This window comes from Brachycentrus maculatus, unplaced genomic scaffold (assembly GCF_059751285.1).
Source record: "Brachycentrus maculatus isolate JH-2025_06_01 unplaced genomic scaffold, ASM5975128v1 h1tg000440l, whole genome shotgun sequence".
In the NCBI taxonomy this organism is placed as follows: Eukaryota; Metazoa; Arthropoda; class Insecta; order Trichoptera; family Brachycentridae; genus Brachycentrus; species Brachycentrus maculatus.
In genome coordinates, this window is record NW_028281188.1 from 1122477 (window position 1) to 1142557 (window position 20081).

General features: G+C 33.0%; 1 protein-coding gene and 1 long non-coding RNA gene across 2 annotated transcripts in view; one reads left to right on the forward strand and one right to left on the reverse strand.

Annotated features, from left to right (window-relative positions):
- sei (potassium voltage-gated channel seizure) overlaps positions 1–17909 on the forward strand; it is a 104321-nt gene extending 86412 nt beyond the window's left edge. The window contains exons 14-17 of the mRNA XM_088271397.1: positions 1980–2054; positions 5916–6162; positions 6703–7123; positions 7210–17909. Of these exons, the coding sequence (XP_088127523.1) occupies positions 1980–2054; positions 5916–6162; positions 6703–7123; positions 7210–7323 (857 nt within the window). The 3' untranslated portion in view covers positions 7324–17909. The remainder of the gene's footprint in view (positions 1–1979; positions 2055–5915; positions 6163–6702; positions 7124–7209) is intronic.
- A 2-nt stretch (positions 17910–17911) lies between these two features.
- On the reverse strand, positions 17912–19272 carry LOC148302578 (uncharacterized). Its single transcript, XR_015838629.1, has 2 exons — positions 18761–19272; positions 17912–18251 (listed from the first exon to the last, which is right to left on the reverse strand). It is a non-coding gene; the product is annotated as an uncharacterized LOC148302578 (long non-coding RNA).
- Between the last annotated feature and the right edge of the window lie 809 nt (positions 19273–20081).

The following is a 20081-nucleotide window of genomic DNA, read 5'->3' on the forward strand; positions in this document are numbered from 1 at the left end:
TGTAACCAGTTCTTTCTAGTTTAAAAAGCTGTCCTTGGATGTACTTAATCGATGTTATCTTGATTTCATGTTTCTTCTTAAGGTTTATTATACGACTTATCAATCTATAATTTATTTCACGTTAAAATAAAACACCATAATAATAATGTAAATTCAAGCTGCATATTATATGATGTGGTAACTATCTATTCCTACAGAAATTTTTACTTACACACGATTGAAACATTAACTTACAAACTTTCGAAGATAGCCATAAAATATAATTGAATGTAATTCAGTGAATACTGTAAGCAACATTTATTTATTAGAATTCACGAGGATTAGTCACAAGTTTTTCCAAACACAGATATAACAGCTTAATTTTCTTTAGAACTTAACGTGAAATAAATTAAACGAAATGTGTTATTATTTTGTTGTTCGTCAGGAGCCTGTACTATACCTAACTGATAAACTCTGTATTTAAGGAATGAGAAATTAGATTCTCTAACTAAAACATTATTAGTGTGCATGTATTGAATGCCTTAGTGAAAAGGTTATAACACGTCTTTTCAAAATTTATGTTTGATAATAACATAACCATTGGCTTTTCAACAAAAACATATTATATATATTAATTTGTAGATTTGTTAAAATTATTTCTTAATTACTCCAAACTTCTTATTCTTCTCTTAATATTGCATTCACACTTCTTTTAATGTCATGAGCCTTAGATATTATTTATCATTTAAGAAATTTTAAATTTGAGGGCTACCAGATGATTTATAAAAAAAACAGATATCTAAAATAGTAAAATGAGTGGTTTTAGATATGTAAAATTGTTGTTGTTTTTTATGTAGTTAAATGTATACATAATTCATTGTTGTTTTTATCAAAATAAATTTGTGCGCAATGGGCAAACCTACAAATCCCCAAAATTTGTCAGTGTCGTATTGAAGTAGTATTTATCTAGTAGCCCTTCATAAATGTTTAGCGATATCGAATCTAGCACCTTTAATTATTAGAAATGGAAGTGTGGTCTTGCTGAAGCTATTATACTATCGTTCTACTACGGTTGGCTCGTGTCAATGTGCATAGTAAAGGTGAAGGTATGATAGAGCTCCGAGGCAATATTGGAATATTTTACTACACTTCTTGACAGTTTTTTCTTGTAATCTTTCCATTCCACTAATGCGTACTCGTATGTTGATTCAGAGACTCAGTAGAATAGAATAATTACTATCCCTTTTCATCTGTCTTTTATGTTCGACTTTTGTAAATGTCCATTATTATTGTCCACCTGTATATGTATTGCGTTCAAACTCTTGTCAGAACTAAATTTAGTTTTATTGATCATAAAGACATTACGCTTTTCTAACAAATGTCCCACAACCAAATTGATCACTCGTATTGGATATCTGTCATCTGTGTTGCCTTTTAGCAACCTCAAACTCTAATATCAGAGGGTACATCAAAATGTCTCTTCAAAATATAACCAAAAGTCAAAAAATTACTTCTTATTTCATTTATTTGCGTATATATGGTGTAACCTTGGATTTGAAAGTCTGCCAAATGTGCTCTATTTCAATCAGTCAACAATTGCTACAGCAAAATATATCCCGTTTATGTTAATTTTTTTGGTGATTTTGGTTGTATGCGCAAGAACAAGTAATACATAATTGATCAATATGAAACCTTCTTTTGTTGCGAGCTTTGAAAATCAGTAAACATACAAGTTTATCTCGCTATGTATTTTCCTTATAAAATGCGCAAGCCAAAACATCAGCTTTGGGGGTAAATTTCCATAGACACAATTAATGTTCAGTACAAAACAATACTTAGATGTGAGAGTTTCCAAAAGCTATTTCTAGTCCACATATTCAATATAAAATGTAAGAAAAAATGACAGATGTCGAATAGAAAGTGAACCTTAACATTGGCCAAGCTGACAGAAGTGAGTCGCCGAGTGCAAGTTTTTTCTTTTTTCCATTACTGACCCGCAGGCATGATTGCTCAGTTGAAACGGAGCTTCTCCGATCTTCACCACAAAACTCATCAGCCGTTGCATAACACATACTGTGAGTACGGACAACTATCGGATGTATTACTTTCAAAACCTGTTCAACTTTTCCTAATGCTCCGATCGATGTATTCCCTCGATGGTCCTTTACGTCAACTACTAAGTCATCATGAGATGGGGACCGAACATCAACATATGTTAGCTACAGAACAATGCTCGTACCTTAAGTTGCATTAGTCAATTCAGTTCATGAATCGCAAACCATACGTTATAAACAACTGTGTATGGAATTGGATGCAAATGTGTATTTTACTTCATTTAAAAAAAGAATATTAATATGAAATGTGTTTATTATTTAAACATACATTTATAATAATATAATACATCAACATTTATTAATACAAAATGGTTTTACTCATTTGAAAGTCATATAAATTTTTAATAAAGTATTTGAAAGCTAAAATAAAAAGGAGATAAATATTACAAGTACAAGATATACTATACTACACAAAGTGTGCAGCATAGAAAATACATATTTTTTTACCATGCTTTTTTGTTATAATAATAAATGAAATGAGAAAATCAAGGGAACTGTCAAAAATCAAATAATGCTTATTGTTTAACTGCTTTTGAAAGTAATAAATTCAAACGCGTCAATGTATAAGAAATGAAATTAACCTTATACGTACTAAAAATAGCCGAAACCACGTTTAGTATTTTGATATAAAACTAAATGTTGCTGGACCATCAAATGTTCTAGTCTTCGGTACATTTTGAATAATTTTACTAATTTTGAACTAAACTCATTTTCATTACTTTTATAATGACGCATTTTAGTATTTTGTACATAAATTTTATCAATCATTAAAAGTTATTTATCAAGTTATACTGCGCCTTACTTAGCTAATGAATACAGAATTATTACCCTATTAGGAAGATATATGTATTGTGCAAGTGTCAATAAAACAAATGAATAAAGTTACTAATAAGGGCTGATATTCAAAATATGTTTTCAATACTCACAAACTGGTTATAAGTTGGCAAAATTAACAGCATAGAAATCAAACTGGCGGATAGTATTGGGACTATTACTTACATTTGCATACACAATTTATGTTCTCCTATAAAGCTGATCATATACTATCTAGCTATCATATAAATTCAAGGTGAACTGATATTTTCCACGGGTCCTTAAAGAATTCATTTGTGTGCTGTGAATATTTTACATAAGAATTTATAGAATTTTAGAGTCTCAATTTATGTAAAAAAAATATATTTTTTAGCCATGGTGATATTGTTGTATTTAAACAATGTCAAATATTAATGAATATCAGCTCAAGTACTTTTACAAAATATAATTAAAAACATACTTTAAACAACAGTAATAATCATCAAATCAGATTCGACTCAGGGTGAAGTTTATATTTCTTTGGAAAAACTTGATTTGCGCATCTTGTTGGTATTTAAATCTGAACCGGAGTGTTTTTGCAGTGAAATGTGCTACTGCACCACAAATTCTAGCTTTACATTGCTTTTTTTTGTCCTGAATCAGAAAGGTTTTCATTTTTAAATATTGTTAATAAATTCACTTGCACATTACAGAAAAAACTATATTAAATGGCATCATTAAAATAATGTTTCAAGCATGAATTATAAAGATTATTTTAATATTACATTTTTTAAAAATATTTACTTAAATATAATTGAACTTTCCATTCATAAAAATACCAATTGAATGAATAATGTTATACTTAAGTATTTGATAGGGCTGTAAGAAAGATATTCATTATTGATTTATTTTTTTAAATGTACAGAAATAATTTTTAAAATATATTTTGTTTTCTATTGTATACGAGCACTTTTTTTCAAAATACCAAATATGACTGGTTTGAAATCACAACTTGCTTTATTTTTATATGTATTTACAATCCCCATATTGATAATTGATGCCTTGCGTGCAGCTATTTTGTAATAATTTTTTCTTCTCACGCTAGGAACGAGCTTTTTCTGTCATTCTGTGTAAACTATGTGTACCGTTCCATTTTAAAGAGTTGCAGAATGTAAACCAATCTCACCCCACCTCTCTACCCTCTCCGCCTTGCCTCCTAACTTCCTGTCAGTTGTAGTTCAACAAATTTGGTAATGTGTACAAGAATGAAGCAGGGTGGAAAACGGTGTCTGTTTACATCACTGGTTGTCAAACTTACCAATTGTTGAGTTGTTAGCATTTATAGCATTCACTTTGGTGAATTGAAGAACCCATTGCCACCTTCAACTAGCGCCCTATCTTCAAAAACAGACTTTAGTTAATAAATTTTGGCACTTCCTTTATAATATGGTTCCCTAATGCTATCAATATATTATAGATATTGGAACAGTACTTTTCTGAGAATAAAATAGTCATTGGCTAGTTAAATATGTACGAATAACATTCACCGTTCTACCTGGGAAGAGGGGCGCCGTGAGTCGATCCTCTATCATTATCCGAAACCACAAATATTCTCTGGTACCTATAAAGCAATTTATATTTTGAGAGCTAGCATCTTTCTACCCAACTACTATTATTGTAGGTACCTATTTCTTTCGACTATAATATAATATATATACATACATAAATAAATAGTCACATTATCTATTCCAAATAGCTTACTAAAGTAGGGAGCCGTGACCAAATACTAAACTTGTAAGTGCGCCGCGGGCTGAAAAAGATTGGGATCCCCTACTCTATAGTATTCATCATTCAGACCATAATCGAGCATATTTTAAATATGTACCTTGTAAAATATATGTATTTTATATATTTTACCATATTTTATATAGATGCGAGACTGCCAGCTATTGTAATTCTTGTGAAATAATAGAGCTTAAAACATATATTAGACAAGCCTTGTAAATGTCCAGGCTTCTATGTTCTCTTCCCTCTAGTTAGGAATCTCTGATTTAAATTCTGTGTCTCTTTAAAATGGAAAAGGAATATTATATCTGTGTTCAATGTTGTTTTGTTTGAAATTCAGTGAATTGAAGAGTATCCACGCTGCTTATGATCGATGTTGTATCACTGCTGATTTTACAAAAAGTTGTTAATATTTATCTCACCCTATCCACCAAAATACATTTATGTTTTGTAAAACAAAGATTGGTCGGCACGTGGAGTAAATAAATGATAAACAAACAGTGAAGTAGAAGTAGAAGGTGAGAAAGTCTCAGGAGGATATGGATTGTTAGTTAGATAGTCAGAGTTTCTAGCTTCGACCCCACTCTGGCACATGATTATTTTCCTAAGGCAACAATAATTTGGCAGGGAATAAGCCGCCAAGCGTCTATTTTGGATACTTCTCTGCAGGTAGGATAGTAAGGATAAGGAAGGTAAATGTGAAAAATACATCACAAATACCCAGACCAATTGAAAATAAATCTTTCTTGAATTCATTTTGCAATTGGCGGGAATGGAACCCGCGACGCCAGTTACGCAGTCAAGCGTCTATCCAACTACGCCACGGTGCCTGTCAATAGTCAACAATACCTGAAAATAGTATCAAATAGATATGCGTATTGTAAGAATATTGTAAAAATTGACCTAGTAAAAAAAAGGTTCCTCGATTGAAAGTTTCATAGTTTCTGAATTATGTATGGTTTTAATTTTTTTTAACCCTTTAAATGATTAAATATAAATGAAAATAATTACAGCCACAATGCAGGTATATAATAATGATAAAATAGTATTTTTCTTTATTACAAAAAAAGTGAACACTAAACTGCAAGTAATACAACATAATACATTTTTCATTAAAAATAATTTGATAATACCATATATCGAGGATTTAAAAAAACAATAATGAAATTAAGCGGGTAGTTGGCTGTTTTGATTTTACAAGATTATCTTCTTTCTCATATTGTGTACTTGTTCCATTGCATGTAGCTCAATCCACCCCTCAAACGGGGTCGTCACGTCGCGCGGGCGTGCGCCGCCAATCCTCCGTGGGGCCCCTCACGGACTGCCCGCCCTCGCCGCCTGGGGGGCTCAGCCCCCTCGTGTCCGACATCCCCGAGACGGAGGACGGCAGCCCCCGCGCCAGCTCCAACGGGCGGGACGTGCACGTCTACTGCAACGTCGGCGGCCTCACTCAGTCCCGCTCGCAGCCGCACTCTGTCAACACTCTTCACCGGTACGGACGTTCTCTTTCTGTGTGGAATATTAGTCTGCTCGGCACACCGAGGGATCCGTAGGGCTAATTACACTAAAACTGGCTACTTTAGCAGATAGATTGGATGTTGTGACTGAATATATGTTGTTTGAGCGGAGGGAGGGTTAATTTACTGTTTCGATTCATTATTTGACTGTACATTTTGTATAGAGGCCACTGGTACGCAACGCCTCACACTGATATTTGGCCGCTTGTGGCTAGAAGTAGTATGAGCTCTCCTCACTCATCATAAATAAATTATTAAACAAACAAAATATATTATAAATTTATAATATTATAAGTATAATAATCAAAATAATTTTGGAATAGAAAAGAAGAATGTATTTTTAAAATATTGTATATTATCCATTATTGGACATATGTACATGATGGAGACCTTCGCCTGAAAGTGGGTAAATACAGATGGAAGGAGAGCGGAGAGCTTTTTTTACCCTCCACTAATATTCTAAGACAAGACGAAGAGTCTAAGATTCAAAGAGTCCGCGATATGTTTTATTGCAGAGTCCACGCGGCGCGGGCGCGCTCCTCGGAGGACGGCGGGCCGGCGGACAGCTTCCCCGCCTTCCCGGCCGTGCCCGCCCTGCCCACCCGCTCCGTGCATCTGCGCAACTTCCCGCGGAACCTCAACTACGAGAGCGGCGACTCGGCGCCGCTCAAGGGCGTCAGCCACACCATCCTCGTGCAGGACGTGTCCCCCCAGTACCAGAACGTGGCGGTGCCGTGTCGCTGCGGCGCGCCCGACGCGGCGCTCTCCGACAAGCTGGACGAGCTGTCTCTGCGCCTAGCCTCGCTGGAGCGCGGACTGGCGGCCGACGTCAAGCGCATCCTCTCCCTCCTCGAGAAGGCCAGTCCGGCCGCCTCCTCCGAGACGGAGTTCGTCACCACTTCTAGCTCCATCGCGGTGCCCCCCGACCGTGACTCGGTATGTATGTAACTTGTCACCTCGATCTGCGCCAGTTAGTTCCGTCGTCCCGCACCAACCGATCTCTAAGCGAGCGTGTATTTCAGAATGGAAGGTCGGGACTGCGTCCGTGCACCGTCCAGCGCTCCGCCAGCGAGCCGCCGCCCCCCGCCGCGCCCGCGCTGCCCCCGCCGCCCCACAGCCGCTCCTTCCACAGGTAGTGGGCGGTGGGGTAGCCCGCTCCTACCGTTACGAGACACTCGCTAGAAACATTTCTTATCGACTACTATTATGGACGAATATCATATGTAAATGAATTCATCTTTTATATTCGCCGTGTGTATTAATCGGAATGTATATAATTTCTTTCTTTAATAATTTGATATTATTGTTTGAAAGGAATACAATTTTCTCAAACACTCGGAGAACTCGGTGCATAACTCGATAGGACGTGATCTTCACCGAGCCATGTTGACGGTGACGGAATTTTAGCGCTGTGCGAAGTACTCACTTTGTTAAGAATATCTCGTAGAACAATTTAAGTTTTTTCACAATTATCGATAAATAACACAGTTAATTGGATAATAAACTTATACGAAGTATAGCGCTGAAATAATTTTCATTTGTTCAGATTACCCGACAAAGTTTGACAGGAACTTACTCCGAGATATATTATCGATTAACTTCAAATCCGCTTTACGTTTTTGATGATTTAGATCCAAAAGAGAAAGGACCAATTTTTATTCCTCGTAATGAAATTTATACCTCCAAATTGTATCTGGAACGATTTTGTTAAACTTATTTGTCGATAAAAATAATAATTGAATATACACCGAGTACTTCAATAACCGACAAGGAACAATACACACTCTCCATCCTGTGACGAGTGACCGATGAGAACTCGAGTCATGTGTATAAGTAATGAGATATGAATTAGTGACTTTTAAACCGATTGTAGTGAGTCCGAAGCTAAATTACTAAAATGAATCTCAATGTTCACGCCTCTGCATTCAAAATTGTGATTTGAAGATTTTCGTGTGCAGTTTCTAGCGACGCTTTAATTACATAAATACGTAATTGCGGTAAATGCCTTAGTGTAAGTAGTGTAATGACTTGCTGGAATAAAATGCTACAAGATAAGACGAGTAGTACGTATTACTGTACGGCGTCCCATTCCAATGTAAAAATGATTCAAACCAAAAATGGGCCGCTTCCATTCCACCAATCGCATACTCGCAGTGTAACATTTACATCTTATTCAAAATAATTATCAATAAATTTACCACTTTTATTTTTATGCAATCTCTAAGATTGAAAGTTTTTTTTAAACATTTATAAATTATAAATATTAATCGCTCGTTATAAAGATGCAAAAAAATATTACTCCATCGAAACTATTGAAAATGATTTCTGAGCACAGTTTTCGCTTGTCCAACTATCGAGACTTTAAACAAAAAACATAAGATTTATACAGTTATTAATTGCAGTTATAAAATTAGTATAGTAATATTAATATAAATATAAGACGCTCCATAAAAAGGGTTTACAGTAGAATAGAAAATGGAAATTAGTTATAAAGTTTGTGTAAATATTAATTTGTTTACATGATGATTTAACTTAGTATTTAGTGACGGTAGATACATTTCCCGAAACAATTATTTGCCAATTTTTGTTGTATATTGAACAGCGGGACAATTCACAAATAATGTCTCGAATAATGAGTGCAATAAATAAATATACTTGTATAAATTTGTTTATAAAATATCTTTATACACTTTTTAGTTTCAGAATAATTGTAGAATGTAGTTATTACAAATAATAAAATAACTTTGTGGCTGTGGTCCAGTGAGTTGCGTGCTCCGAGACAGAGTTTCTGTGTGAACCCACTCCGACATAACCCATTTCTTATATTTAATAACAGGCCGCTTAGCCCTACGAAAATAGTATGAAATTTAAATATTTGCGCATATGATAAGAACACAAAAATTTATCTTAGTGCACAAATATTTTAATTTTACCTAAATAAGTCTCATATTATTCGCAGAGGCTTCACTTTTCCACTAAAACGGCCGAGGCATCAATACAAAACGTGAGTTGCCCGTGTTAACATTCTGATTTCTATTTTTTACATACACGTGTATAATCAAATATTTTAAATAATTTTATACAATCCTTAAAAATAAATTACAACTCAAAAAATCACGGTTATCCAAAAACTTTTAATTTTCGCATCGGGGCAGCTATCTACAATTAACCATATCTGATTAGCGGAAATATGCACATGGGTTGAATTAACATATTTCCATAAATTGTAAAGTCAAAGGAATGTTTTTTCGTGATAAATTGTGGCCTGAACTGTAAAATTCATATTATGTATTATTTTAAGTGTCGGAATGTTAGTCTTGTTATATATCAGCATATGAAATAAGGTGAACATGAAATGTAAATATTAAGAAGGTGAAATTTATTATTTATTAATTTACCTCACCGCTTATATCGTCGCACCCGATGTATATTGTCAGATCTGTAGATATACTTTATACTGAACATTATACAAATAGCTGTATTGTATTTGAATTCAATACAGAGTCCTATGTTTGATGTAAATTGAGACAATTTTTTGTTCGGGTTGTGAGCTGGATAGCGCTAATTATGTTCTTTCAGTTAGTCATTGTTGCGGTTTATGCAGATCTGAATTTATTTATTGGATGTATTGAAATTACTGGTGTAAATTTAAAAGATCTTTACCATTTGGTCTAGATTATTTTTGAAATTAATAATTTTGAAATTAATTTATAATACATAATTTTAAAAATGCATATTGTGTAAAATCCTCAATGTTAACATTTTTATTAACTTGTATAAAGTCATAAGCAAACGTGAAAAATTAATTGAGCTCATCAAATTTGCATTTGTAGAAGATATCTTTTATGCGAGAACAATGCCACATTGTATGTATTGTAATGTAATGTGAGATTGTGTCAATGAGCCTTCTATCAAGTGTTCTGGAAAAAGTACAGCCAAGCCACGTGACAAAACCACATAAACCTTATTACAAAATTATAGCGTTTGAAATGCGTCTCCTGAAAAATCACAAATTTTGAGTTGTGATGTTGTTCTCACGAATTAGCAAAATTTACAATATTTTTTGCTTTGTAAAAATGAAATCACGCATTCAAATACTATCGGGTTTGGATTTGGTCACGTACCAAATTAAATTCTTCCAACTTCCCGTAATATTTGTATTTCCGCTTTTAACTTATGGCTGTTCTTTTTACTGTAACCCCTTTATTTGTATTTAAATGACATAAACTAACCGACTTGTTTTTATTTAAATGGCCTTAACCTCCGAGATAAAGTAATGAATTGTATTCCAAGCAGTCCTCGCATGATGGTCAGCTTCTGTTTCACTAAATTTATTGTAAAATTGATAGGTCGGAAAACCAACTTTTCGTTGTCATACTTTAATGACCGATGAGTTTCATAATTTGTCCCTTCCCTGAGAGTGACGGGTATATATCAGGAGAAATGACGGATTTTTAACTTGTCAGAGGTCACGGTCACGATGAACCCTATCGTTTATCTGAAATTGGTCACGAAGGTGTATGATGAGATGACAAGTGCGCACTTACAATTCAAGTACTGTAAAATTGATTTAAAACAACAGGACCTGAAGTGATATCTGTAGACTATTTTGCTCACTGTCGTGAAGTTTTAGTACCATTATCTGTAAATCGACTTCATGATTTAATTTTAATAAAATACCTATTCGTTTTGGGAACATCACCCTTATTGCTAAATCCCCGTATTAGTTTTATCATGGTGTGAATAACAGATACTTTTTTTTCTCAATATAAGTTGATTTTTGGTATATATATTATATTGGAAAAGAAAGAGTAAAAATAAAGATTATGTACATCAAAAACCTCAATCTTTAGACACAGTTTAATTGATACGAACTGACTCGCCGAGGGGTTGTAATGCGTAAATGAGATGGTCGTTAAATAAGAACCATATGTGTATTACTTTATAAAATGTGATGCGTTACTTTTAAGTTGTTAAATAATTGATAAACTTATTTTACATTATGTGTATTTAATGAAATACGGGATTGCCTGTTAATAAAAACAATAAAATTGTGGCGTATGATTCCATATAAAACGTATGTATATGTTTAAGCTATGGTTGTGAAATATTTTTATTATTTACTATTTATTTTTAATTAAGCTATTTATCACTGTATATATATATATAAATAATGAAAAATAATTTTATTTACATCTAAAACATCGTCTGAAATTAATTTTATATTTTTAATGAAGTAAAATGCATTATTATTCAAAAGTGCAATAAGTCCATATTATCTAACAGTCAATGTAAGTCTCTTTATAAACTGCACCATTTTCTAAACAGCATCACCACACTGTGTATTGGTTTGACATTCTCTTTTAATACACACGTAAGCACACACACACACACACATATACAGACAGTTTGATGTAGTTATATTAGAATTTAACATTGTAAAATTAGCATTGAGATGCTACAATTGAATTCATTCATATGGTTGGATATTGATTCCTACTATGCCGTATAGAGCCTTAAACATATGAGATTGTATTAAAACTAATGTCAATATAATTTGTATATATGTACTTGTTCGTAGAACTCTTTGTGTTACATGCTCTTTTTGCCATTTAGGCTCTTACAGCACTATTGAAACATGTATTGCATCAATATCATCCATTCAAAATTCATCAAACTCAATTAACCAATTTTTTTTTTATAAATTTAGATATATATTTTTTGTTTTTGTGGCAGATTTTAGATACATTTCTGGAATATTATATTTTATAGCATCGAGAACCCGAGGATTATTCGTCGATGATAACGTTTGCGCATGACTAATCTTTAAAAACTTAAATAAAATATAATTACAAATAATAATGAAACCCAATATGAAGTTACTGATGAATCCAGTGGAAATGATTACTTTCTATGTTCTTTGGTTATCCGGGAGGTACAACGATAGAGATGTACTAAGAACTTTATTCTCTTTCGCTCCTTCCATCGGATTCTGCAACATCCAGGGACAGGTGAACTTTCAATTTGTTCAAATGACTAGCATATTTTCTACTGCTGGGGGAGAAGGCAAACCATAAAGAAGAACAAACGAATGTCTCCTCGAAGTGATGATTAACTCTACAAATGTACATATATATGTAATCTCTTCATGTCACCATTCGTCCAAACAGATCCCAGTCTTTTCCTATTCTATTATGACTTATTATTATGACCCTCCAATTATTTATAAACTGAAATCAATGTCCGAATGTTGTCAATTGTTTACACTACACAATCCCTCCCAACCTGATTAAATGCTTTTGATTCGCAATAATACTAAAATCTAGTATATTTATCTGTTTAAATGTTCGGGATTATTTTGTAAATAATACCGGAATATTTTTTCAAATCATAAATCACGCTACATTTTTAAATCTTGAAAGTGTCATTCTTTTACGATAATCTCTAAATATTAGGCTATTTTTTTCTAAATATTGTCATTAAAAAAATATAAAAAGAATTTACTCAGTAATTTGTCAACAATTATAGTTTGCGTTCTATGATAAGTTGTTTTTTTGTAATTTTACATACCTTAGGGTAGATGAAATATCTATATGATGAAGATAATCTCCAAACAGTGGAAAACTACGTAAGTCTATACAAAAAAGGTTTCATTTACACAAAGCCATAAATGAGTAAATGGGTAATGAATAAATGAGTAAATCTACTCACTTATTTGCTGCAATAACAGCATAATAAAAAATATTTGTTTTATTAGTTGTGACTAATTAAATATATTTTTAACCGATAAGTGATATTATATATTGTTTCACTCGAATCTGTCCATGAGAGAGTGTAACTTTAAAGTGTTTTGTATTACAGGTTATAACTTCGATTACCTCTTCTGAAAAAATGCAACTTTTATATTCGTTTTCAGTCTTACAGCAAATGAGCAACGTACATACATGTTTCTAATAAATTATGTATATTTGAAATACAAATATATTTTACGATGAAGTTCACAATATAACCGGTCTAGTTTTTATAGAAGCAGGTTAGTGAGAGTGGACTGCGGCTGATACATCAACGACATTTTTCTTCAGCTTTGAATTTTCAAATTGGAAAGTTGTGTCGCAAAACGTCCAGTTCTCAATACAGAAAATAATGCATTTGTATTTTATGTTTCATTCAATAAGCACGCGTCGGTACTTAGATTACCTAATGAATATAATTGAAAACAGAATTAACTTAAAAGCAATATCTTTACAGTGACTAAAATTTCTAGTTACAAATAATGTCGGTATACTAATTTACTAACTTTATTTCGGTTTAGAATCAGAATATGAAATAATCGATTGATGATTTATAGGTGTAGAATTCAGTATTCGAGTGTTCCTCGATAGATGTCGTATTCTGTTAGTGCCATATTAAAAGGGTGTGAGTGGTTATATCGCCTATATGTTAAAGATTCTTTCGGATACCTCTTTCTGACTCCCATTCCAATTCTCGTAGCAATAAGTGTTTTAAATTACATTTTTTTACTAATTTAACTTTTCAGTTGTAAATCTATTTGACGCAAAATATTTGGGTGATTGAAAATGGCAAAACAATTATATGAAATTGAGAATTATTACAGTGAGAATCGGTATACATATACAACTTGTCAAATACTACCGAAAATCTGTAGACTAAATGTGAATTGTTAGAGTACAACCGAATCTTAATAGGTGACCAGTCTTAGTAAACTGATCACTGCGATATGGATCCACTGATGACGATCTTCCGAATGCCGGGACTTTACTCGCTTCTACTACTGACTCGGAATTCGCTTTAATCAGGGTAGTAAATAAAGTAAAATGCGCTCAATTCTTCTTTTTAAATTTATTCATATTTACAGTTTTCTTTGTACGGGGTTGGTTGCTAAATTAAGTAATTCAATCTAGCGGAAGAAAATGAATTTTTATGTATCCATTCCGATGAGCTGGAGCATTATCTATTTGTATAATAAGCTATTTCAGAGCAAACTATCTTCTCGGTGAACCAACCAGACAATAGAGAAAGCAGACTGAATGAGATATTTCCGAACCTTCCCCATTCTTACTATCCTACCTGCAGACGAGCCTTTAAAATAAAGGTTTGCGGGTTTTTCCTTAATAAGAAAATATACTAAATACAATCGGACCTTTTTGCATATTACATACATAGAAGAGAGACTATTTGTGCAAGAATATTCTCAAGTCCTCGAATATTATGCATCAAGTGATAGCTGTATACAAATTATTGGAATAAAACTTGATAAATACACATATTCCTACCAAAATTCTAAATTATTTTTACAGTCGGAGTGAAAATGTTCAAAACATAATTGTTTGAATTGAAATTGCAATATGATTGGTATCAATAGGCCAAAAAATACCCTTAAATTATAGTTGGAATTTCTTTCAGTAGAATAAAAACTTCTTCGTATTTGCCTTAGCCGCTTAATGGTAGGAAATTAATTTGTTATTAATTTTAGGTATTAAATATAGACTCGCAAGAAAACTATTAGTCTATCTTAGGTGGTGTAAAGTGTTAGAAGAAATGTATGTTTAGAAGATATATATATGCAATTTGGACAAACACAATGTATGAAACGTTTATCAATCGAGTTTGTCTATTTTTTTCATTGTCTTCTGAGTTTTAAATTTCTAAATGTAGCGACGATGTATTACGAAATCACCAGCAAAAAATAGCGAGTCTGGTTTAATATATGTTTAATTGGTTCACATCGCTCAAATTGGAATCTCCAAGAAGCAAAGCTGACGTGCGATGCAGTGTCCTCCAGTTGAACCGAAATTGATTTCCATCCACTAATAGAGATATCACTCGACTTGTAAAAGACGATAAAATGTATTTGCAGCTTTATATAAAAAACATTTCATAAAATTCATTATCTGTACTTAGTTGAAAAAACCATAATACATAGTATCTAGATCAGAATCCTAAAATGTACAACAATATTTTTTTTCTATTGATTTCGTGAAATACTGTTGTTGATTTGTCTTTGCGCTTATTTATCAACTATATTCCTAACTTTTATTACCGCGCACAATAATAATAGTGTACAAATTTTATATTGAATAATAAAAAAGCAGTTATTTTAAGAACTTAATATATGGAACCAAAATTCCATTTGGCAAAGCAATCAAATACATAATCCCGCAGAGGTTTATCCTACTCCTCGAGCGGAGCTGCTTTAAACAGATGTATACAAATTCTTTTTGTGATTGAATGTTACTCGAGTTTCATATATTAAGTGTCTTTATTAATTATGGAGTTCTACGCTTATGAATAAACACAAATGTTTTGTTGTACCAATGTAATGTTCCTCGATAGGAAGTTATTTTGTTTTTATTATTATGGAAATGTTAAAAAAACATAGTTTTAGGTATATTATGATGTTAATACATATGTAACTTGTGTATCTGATATTGAAAACTGAGATTGAAACAAAATGTTTTATTAGTAACCTATAATTTGCGTAATGTAATGAACTCGCAGCCATTACATTTGGCAATTTGATATATCGGTATTTCAAATAGATCAGTAGTAATAGCATTTTTGATTATTATGTTATGCGGCACATCATCTTGCATTTAACTTTAAAAGGTTTTAAAATAACAAACAACCGCGACACACAGAAAAACAACAATGATTTTAGGCAATAATTACTCTCCGTAATTAAATGGCTAATAATGTTCTCCAGTGCTAGAGTACTCTTATGTGACTGCTGCGAATGAGGTATACATATTATAAAATAACAAACAACCGCGACACACAGAAAAACAACAATGATTTTAGGCAATAATTACTCTCCGTAATTAAATGGCTAATAATGTTCTCCAGTGCTAGAGTACTCTTATGTGACTGCTGCGAATGAGGTATACATATTATAAAATAACAAACAACCGCGACACACAGAAAAACAACAATGATTTTAGGCAATAATTACTCTCCGTAATTAAATGGCTAATAATGTTCTCCAGTGCTAGAGTACTCTTATGTGACTGCTGCGAATGAGGTATACATATTATAAAATAACAAACAACCGCGACACACAGAAAAACAACAATGATTTTAGGCAATAATTACTCTCCGTAATTAAATGGCTAATAATGTTCTCCAGTGCTAGAGTACTCTTATGTGACTGCTGCGAATGAGGTATACATATTATAAAAATATCCTGTAAGATTATATGATCCGTCTACAGTGAGATTGTAATTTAAAATAACAAACAACCGCGACACACAGAAAAACAACAATGATTTTAGGCAATAATTACTCTCCGTAATTAAATGGCTAATAATGTTCTCCAGTGCTAGAGTACTCTTATGTGACTGCTGCGAATGAGGTATACATATTATAAAAATATCCTGTAAGATTATACGATCCGTCTACAGTGAGATTGTAATTTTAAAAAATTGTTTATTTTTATGGGTCGCATACTCATCGACAATATAAAAAGCTTAATTTACATGTTCCGAAAAGGATGCGGGATTGAATTTCCCATAATTTATATGTGTATGTAATTAAAAGCTCGCCTTTCTTCTTATGCACATTTCGTAAACTCCATTCTTCTTTCTGATGTTCAAACTTTTATATCCTCGGAAGAGTTTGTGTTAGTCAATTTGTCACCTGACATTTCCTACATATTCCTTCTCTGCAGAAATCCACATGTCACCTCATCGTGTGGCATAAAGATATTCCGATACAAATAGATTAAACACAAGCCAGGGCACTATAAATAATGATGCGATAGGCCTCTACCGCAGTTCGTCAAATATAAGCTTATTTTAGTCTAAATAAAAAATATAAAGATCTCTTTTACATGAAGTGCAATTAAGGTAGAATTATGATAATTGCAGGTATACCTCGCTAAGTCCGTACAATTTGTTCCGCTAACTTTGAAACCGGTCTCATTAATGAATCAAGTGTACAAATATACAAGCTAATTGGTTAAATTCATTATTTTGCTTATTTTGTGGAGTAATTATCTACATGTAAATGATGATTCATACAAAATCTGGATTCATTGTTTGAATTGAATTCAGTCGAAGAAAAGGTTACAATAAGCTGTATGTGCAGTTGAAAGTGGACAAATCCGGGTATTCCTCATACATTATTCGCTGCAATGGAAAGGTAGTTAGGAAATTAGGTTGTACTTTGATGGGAATGCCCGAGCAGCCGAGTGCTAATGCACTAATGTAATGTATAACCCGGTGGCTTATGAGCGTGGAGAAGGTTGAAGCCCGAGGCTTCTCGTAATATGTATAGAAATTTGAATAATAAGCACCCGACTACAGTTCTGCCGAGGAACTAATCGCATCGGAAAAGACACTGTTATTAATATTATTATTTGGGAACTGATATTTATAAGCTCACGTTACTTTAATTTGAAGTCTGAAGGGTGAAGTCTTCAGTACTGTACCGTAATGCTACGAAATAGTCGAGCCGGTTATAATGCGCAACGCGGGAGTCGAGTGCGTACCGAGTGACCGGCCACGTATATATGGATAGAATATCGCTTCTGACGTCTTGTGATTTTATAATACAGCGGATGAATACTCGTACTCGCTTTGTACTTTTTATACAAAGTAAAAATGTATTTAATATAATAATGCAATGTTAAAATATGTGATTTGCTAATTTTTAAGGATTTATTATATACATTTGAGATTTCAATAAAATAATCACACAAATACAATATACGTTTTTTTTATTTTTATAATTTGACCGATTTCTTAAAAAAAGTTGACAATATATTTACAATAACACATCGTATCCCCGTATGTATCATGTCGAGCATCCAGTAGGGTGAGGTAGTAGCGGTGAGGGAGCTGTCCGGTTTACTTTATGTTTAAAGGGATAAAGCAAATACAAACTTTTAGTCATATTTCAGAGAATTCTGCTAATTGAGAAATTATTAATAATCATTATACTTTAGGTGTTGTCAGGTTTCCCCAGTTTAGTAGTTGTCGGTCGGTAGTGGGAGCTCCACGGGATGAAGGTCACTTTCTATGCGAGGTAAATCCACCCTGTACAGTTCCTGTAATGCACATTACATATTCAGTAAAACTCGACACAATTCTAACAAATACAACGGGCACATGTAAACTTAGGAACACTACTTTGACTACATTTAGATCGAGTGAAGTCTTCGAAAGTTACAAAAATAATGATTCAAAAAATTGCAGCAATATCTGATAAGTACAAATAAAAGTCTCCATTTCAAAACCAAAGAAAAGACATGAAATGATTATTAAATCATGCAATGGTAACTTACTATGTAACACAAAAATCAGGAAAATACTGATTGATTTTTCATTGACTTTGTGTGATTGTAGATACTCCCTTTATACTCATACAGGAGTAATGCGTTTAGTAAAGTTCTCGCAGGAACTAAACATTTTAATGCAATTTTGGAAATATATGGAAAAAGTAGTAGTGTTATAGCATTGTGCTAAAAATGAGTAGAAGGAATATTCTATTGCAGATCATTTGGAAGCAAATTTCCAGAATAATAGTAAATACAATAAATAATTTTAACTAACTCACTCGGAAATTTGGGTGTTTATTTAATCGCTTTGTGGTGGCATTTCTAAATGGATCATAACTTTAATGGGCGGTCGACTTGACTTTTAATGAAAAACACCGGGGGTAATACAGATTCACCGCAACAACATTTCCTTCCGGATACAAAATCGAAAGATCCTATTTTACTATTGCAATGTGTACAGTGAAGTTTCCCTTTCATCCAAGAGCTCTCTTCTATTTTAGATTTAATCCACCCTGGTAGCAAATCGTCTTTCAAATATATTAACTTTTCGTCTAAAAACGATTCGCAAACGGATGTATCGATATCTTGTCTACAATCTCCGTGTGGATTCAATACCATTACTTCAGTCGGATTTAAGAGGAGAGAGCGACACTTAAAACACTTAATGATACTCATCTTGAGTAAATTTATTTTGATATATATTTACTGCCCACATGTCAAAGATGTTGGAAGATATACTAAACGTCAATATGACAAACGCACGTTGTTGATTATTCGTACCATAGTCAATAAAATGCTTTTTACCATAGACATTGATAGTAAAATATAAAAATGGTTAGTCGTGCGCAATCATGAATCAACTTACAAGAAAGCACATACTTACCTACATGGATACATTGTTGTTTTCAATAAGTACAATAAATAGAATGAAGAGGTTTATTTTTTGACAAATGAATAAGTCCTTATGAGGGATCTCATATATGTGAACGTGATAAGTGTCAACGATCTCCTCATTTTGTGAAGAAAAGATTATTTCACATGAAGTGGTTTGAAAGTGAGGGCAAATGGGCTGAGTGAAGAATATGTTAAAAAAAAGTAAATGTACATACACACTCGTGCATATGCACATATGTACAACGCACACGTGCACACACACGTTCACATGCACACCTGCAAATACACGTGCACACGTTCGCGGACACACACACACGCATACGTGCAAACGTTCACTTGCGCACACACGTGCACATGCACGTGCACACGAACGCTTGCACGACGCATACGTACACACGTGCACTGTGAGGGTGTAATACCGTAATATGTGATGATGAAATAAATATAAACGGATGAAAAAATAACAAAAAAGAAAACGCGGTGTTTATTTTTTAATTTAAATTATTATGCATAATTTATTCGTTACAAGTATGATATAAAATAATAAAAAATAGTAAGAAAAAACAATCGCAATCACAACACTAGTGTTGAATCTAGATTTATCAAAATAAACATAAGGCAATGAGTACATTGATGTTAAATACATATCACTAACTCCTTTCAAGAACGTCATAAATAAAAAAACTTGATTTTTCAGGAAAACGT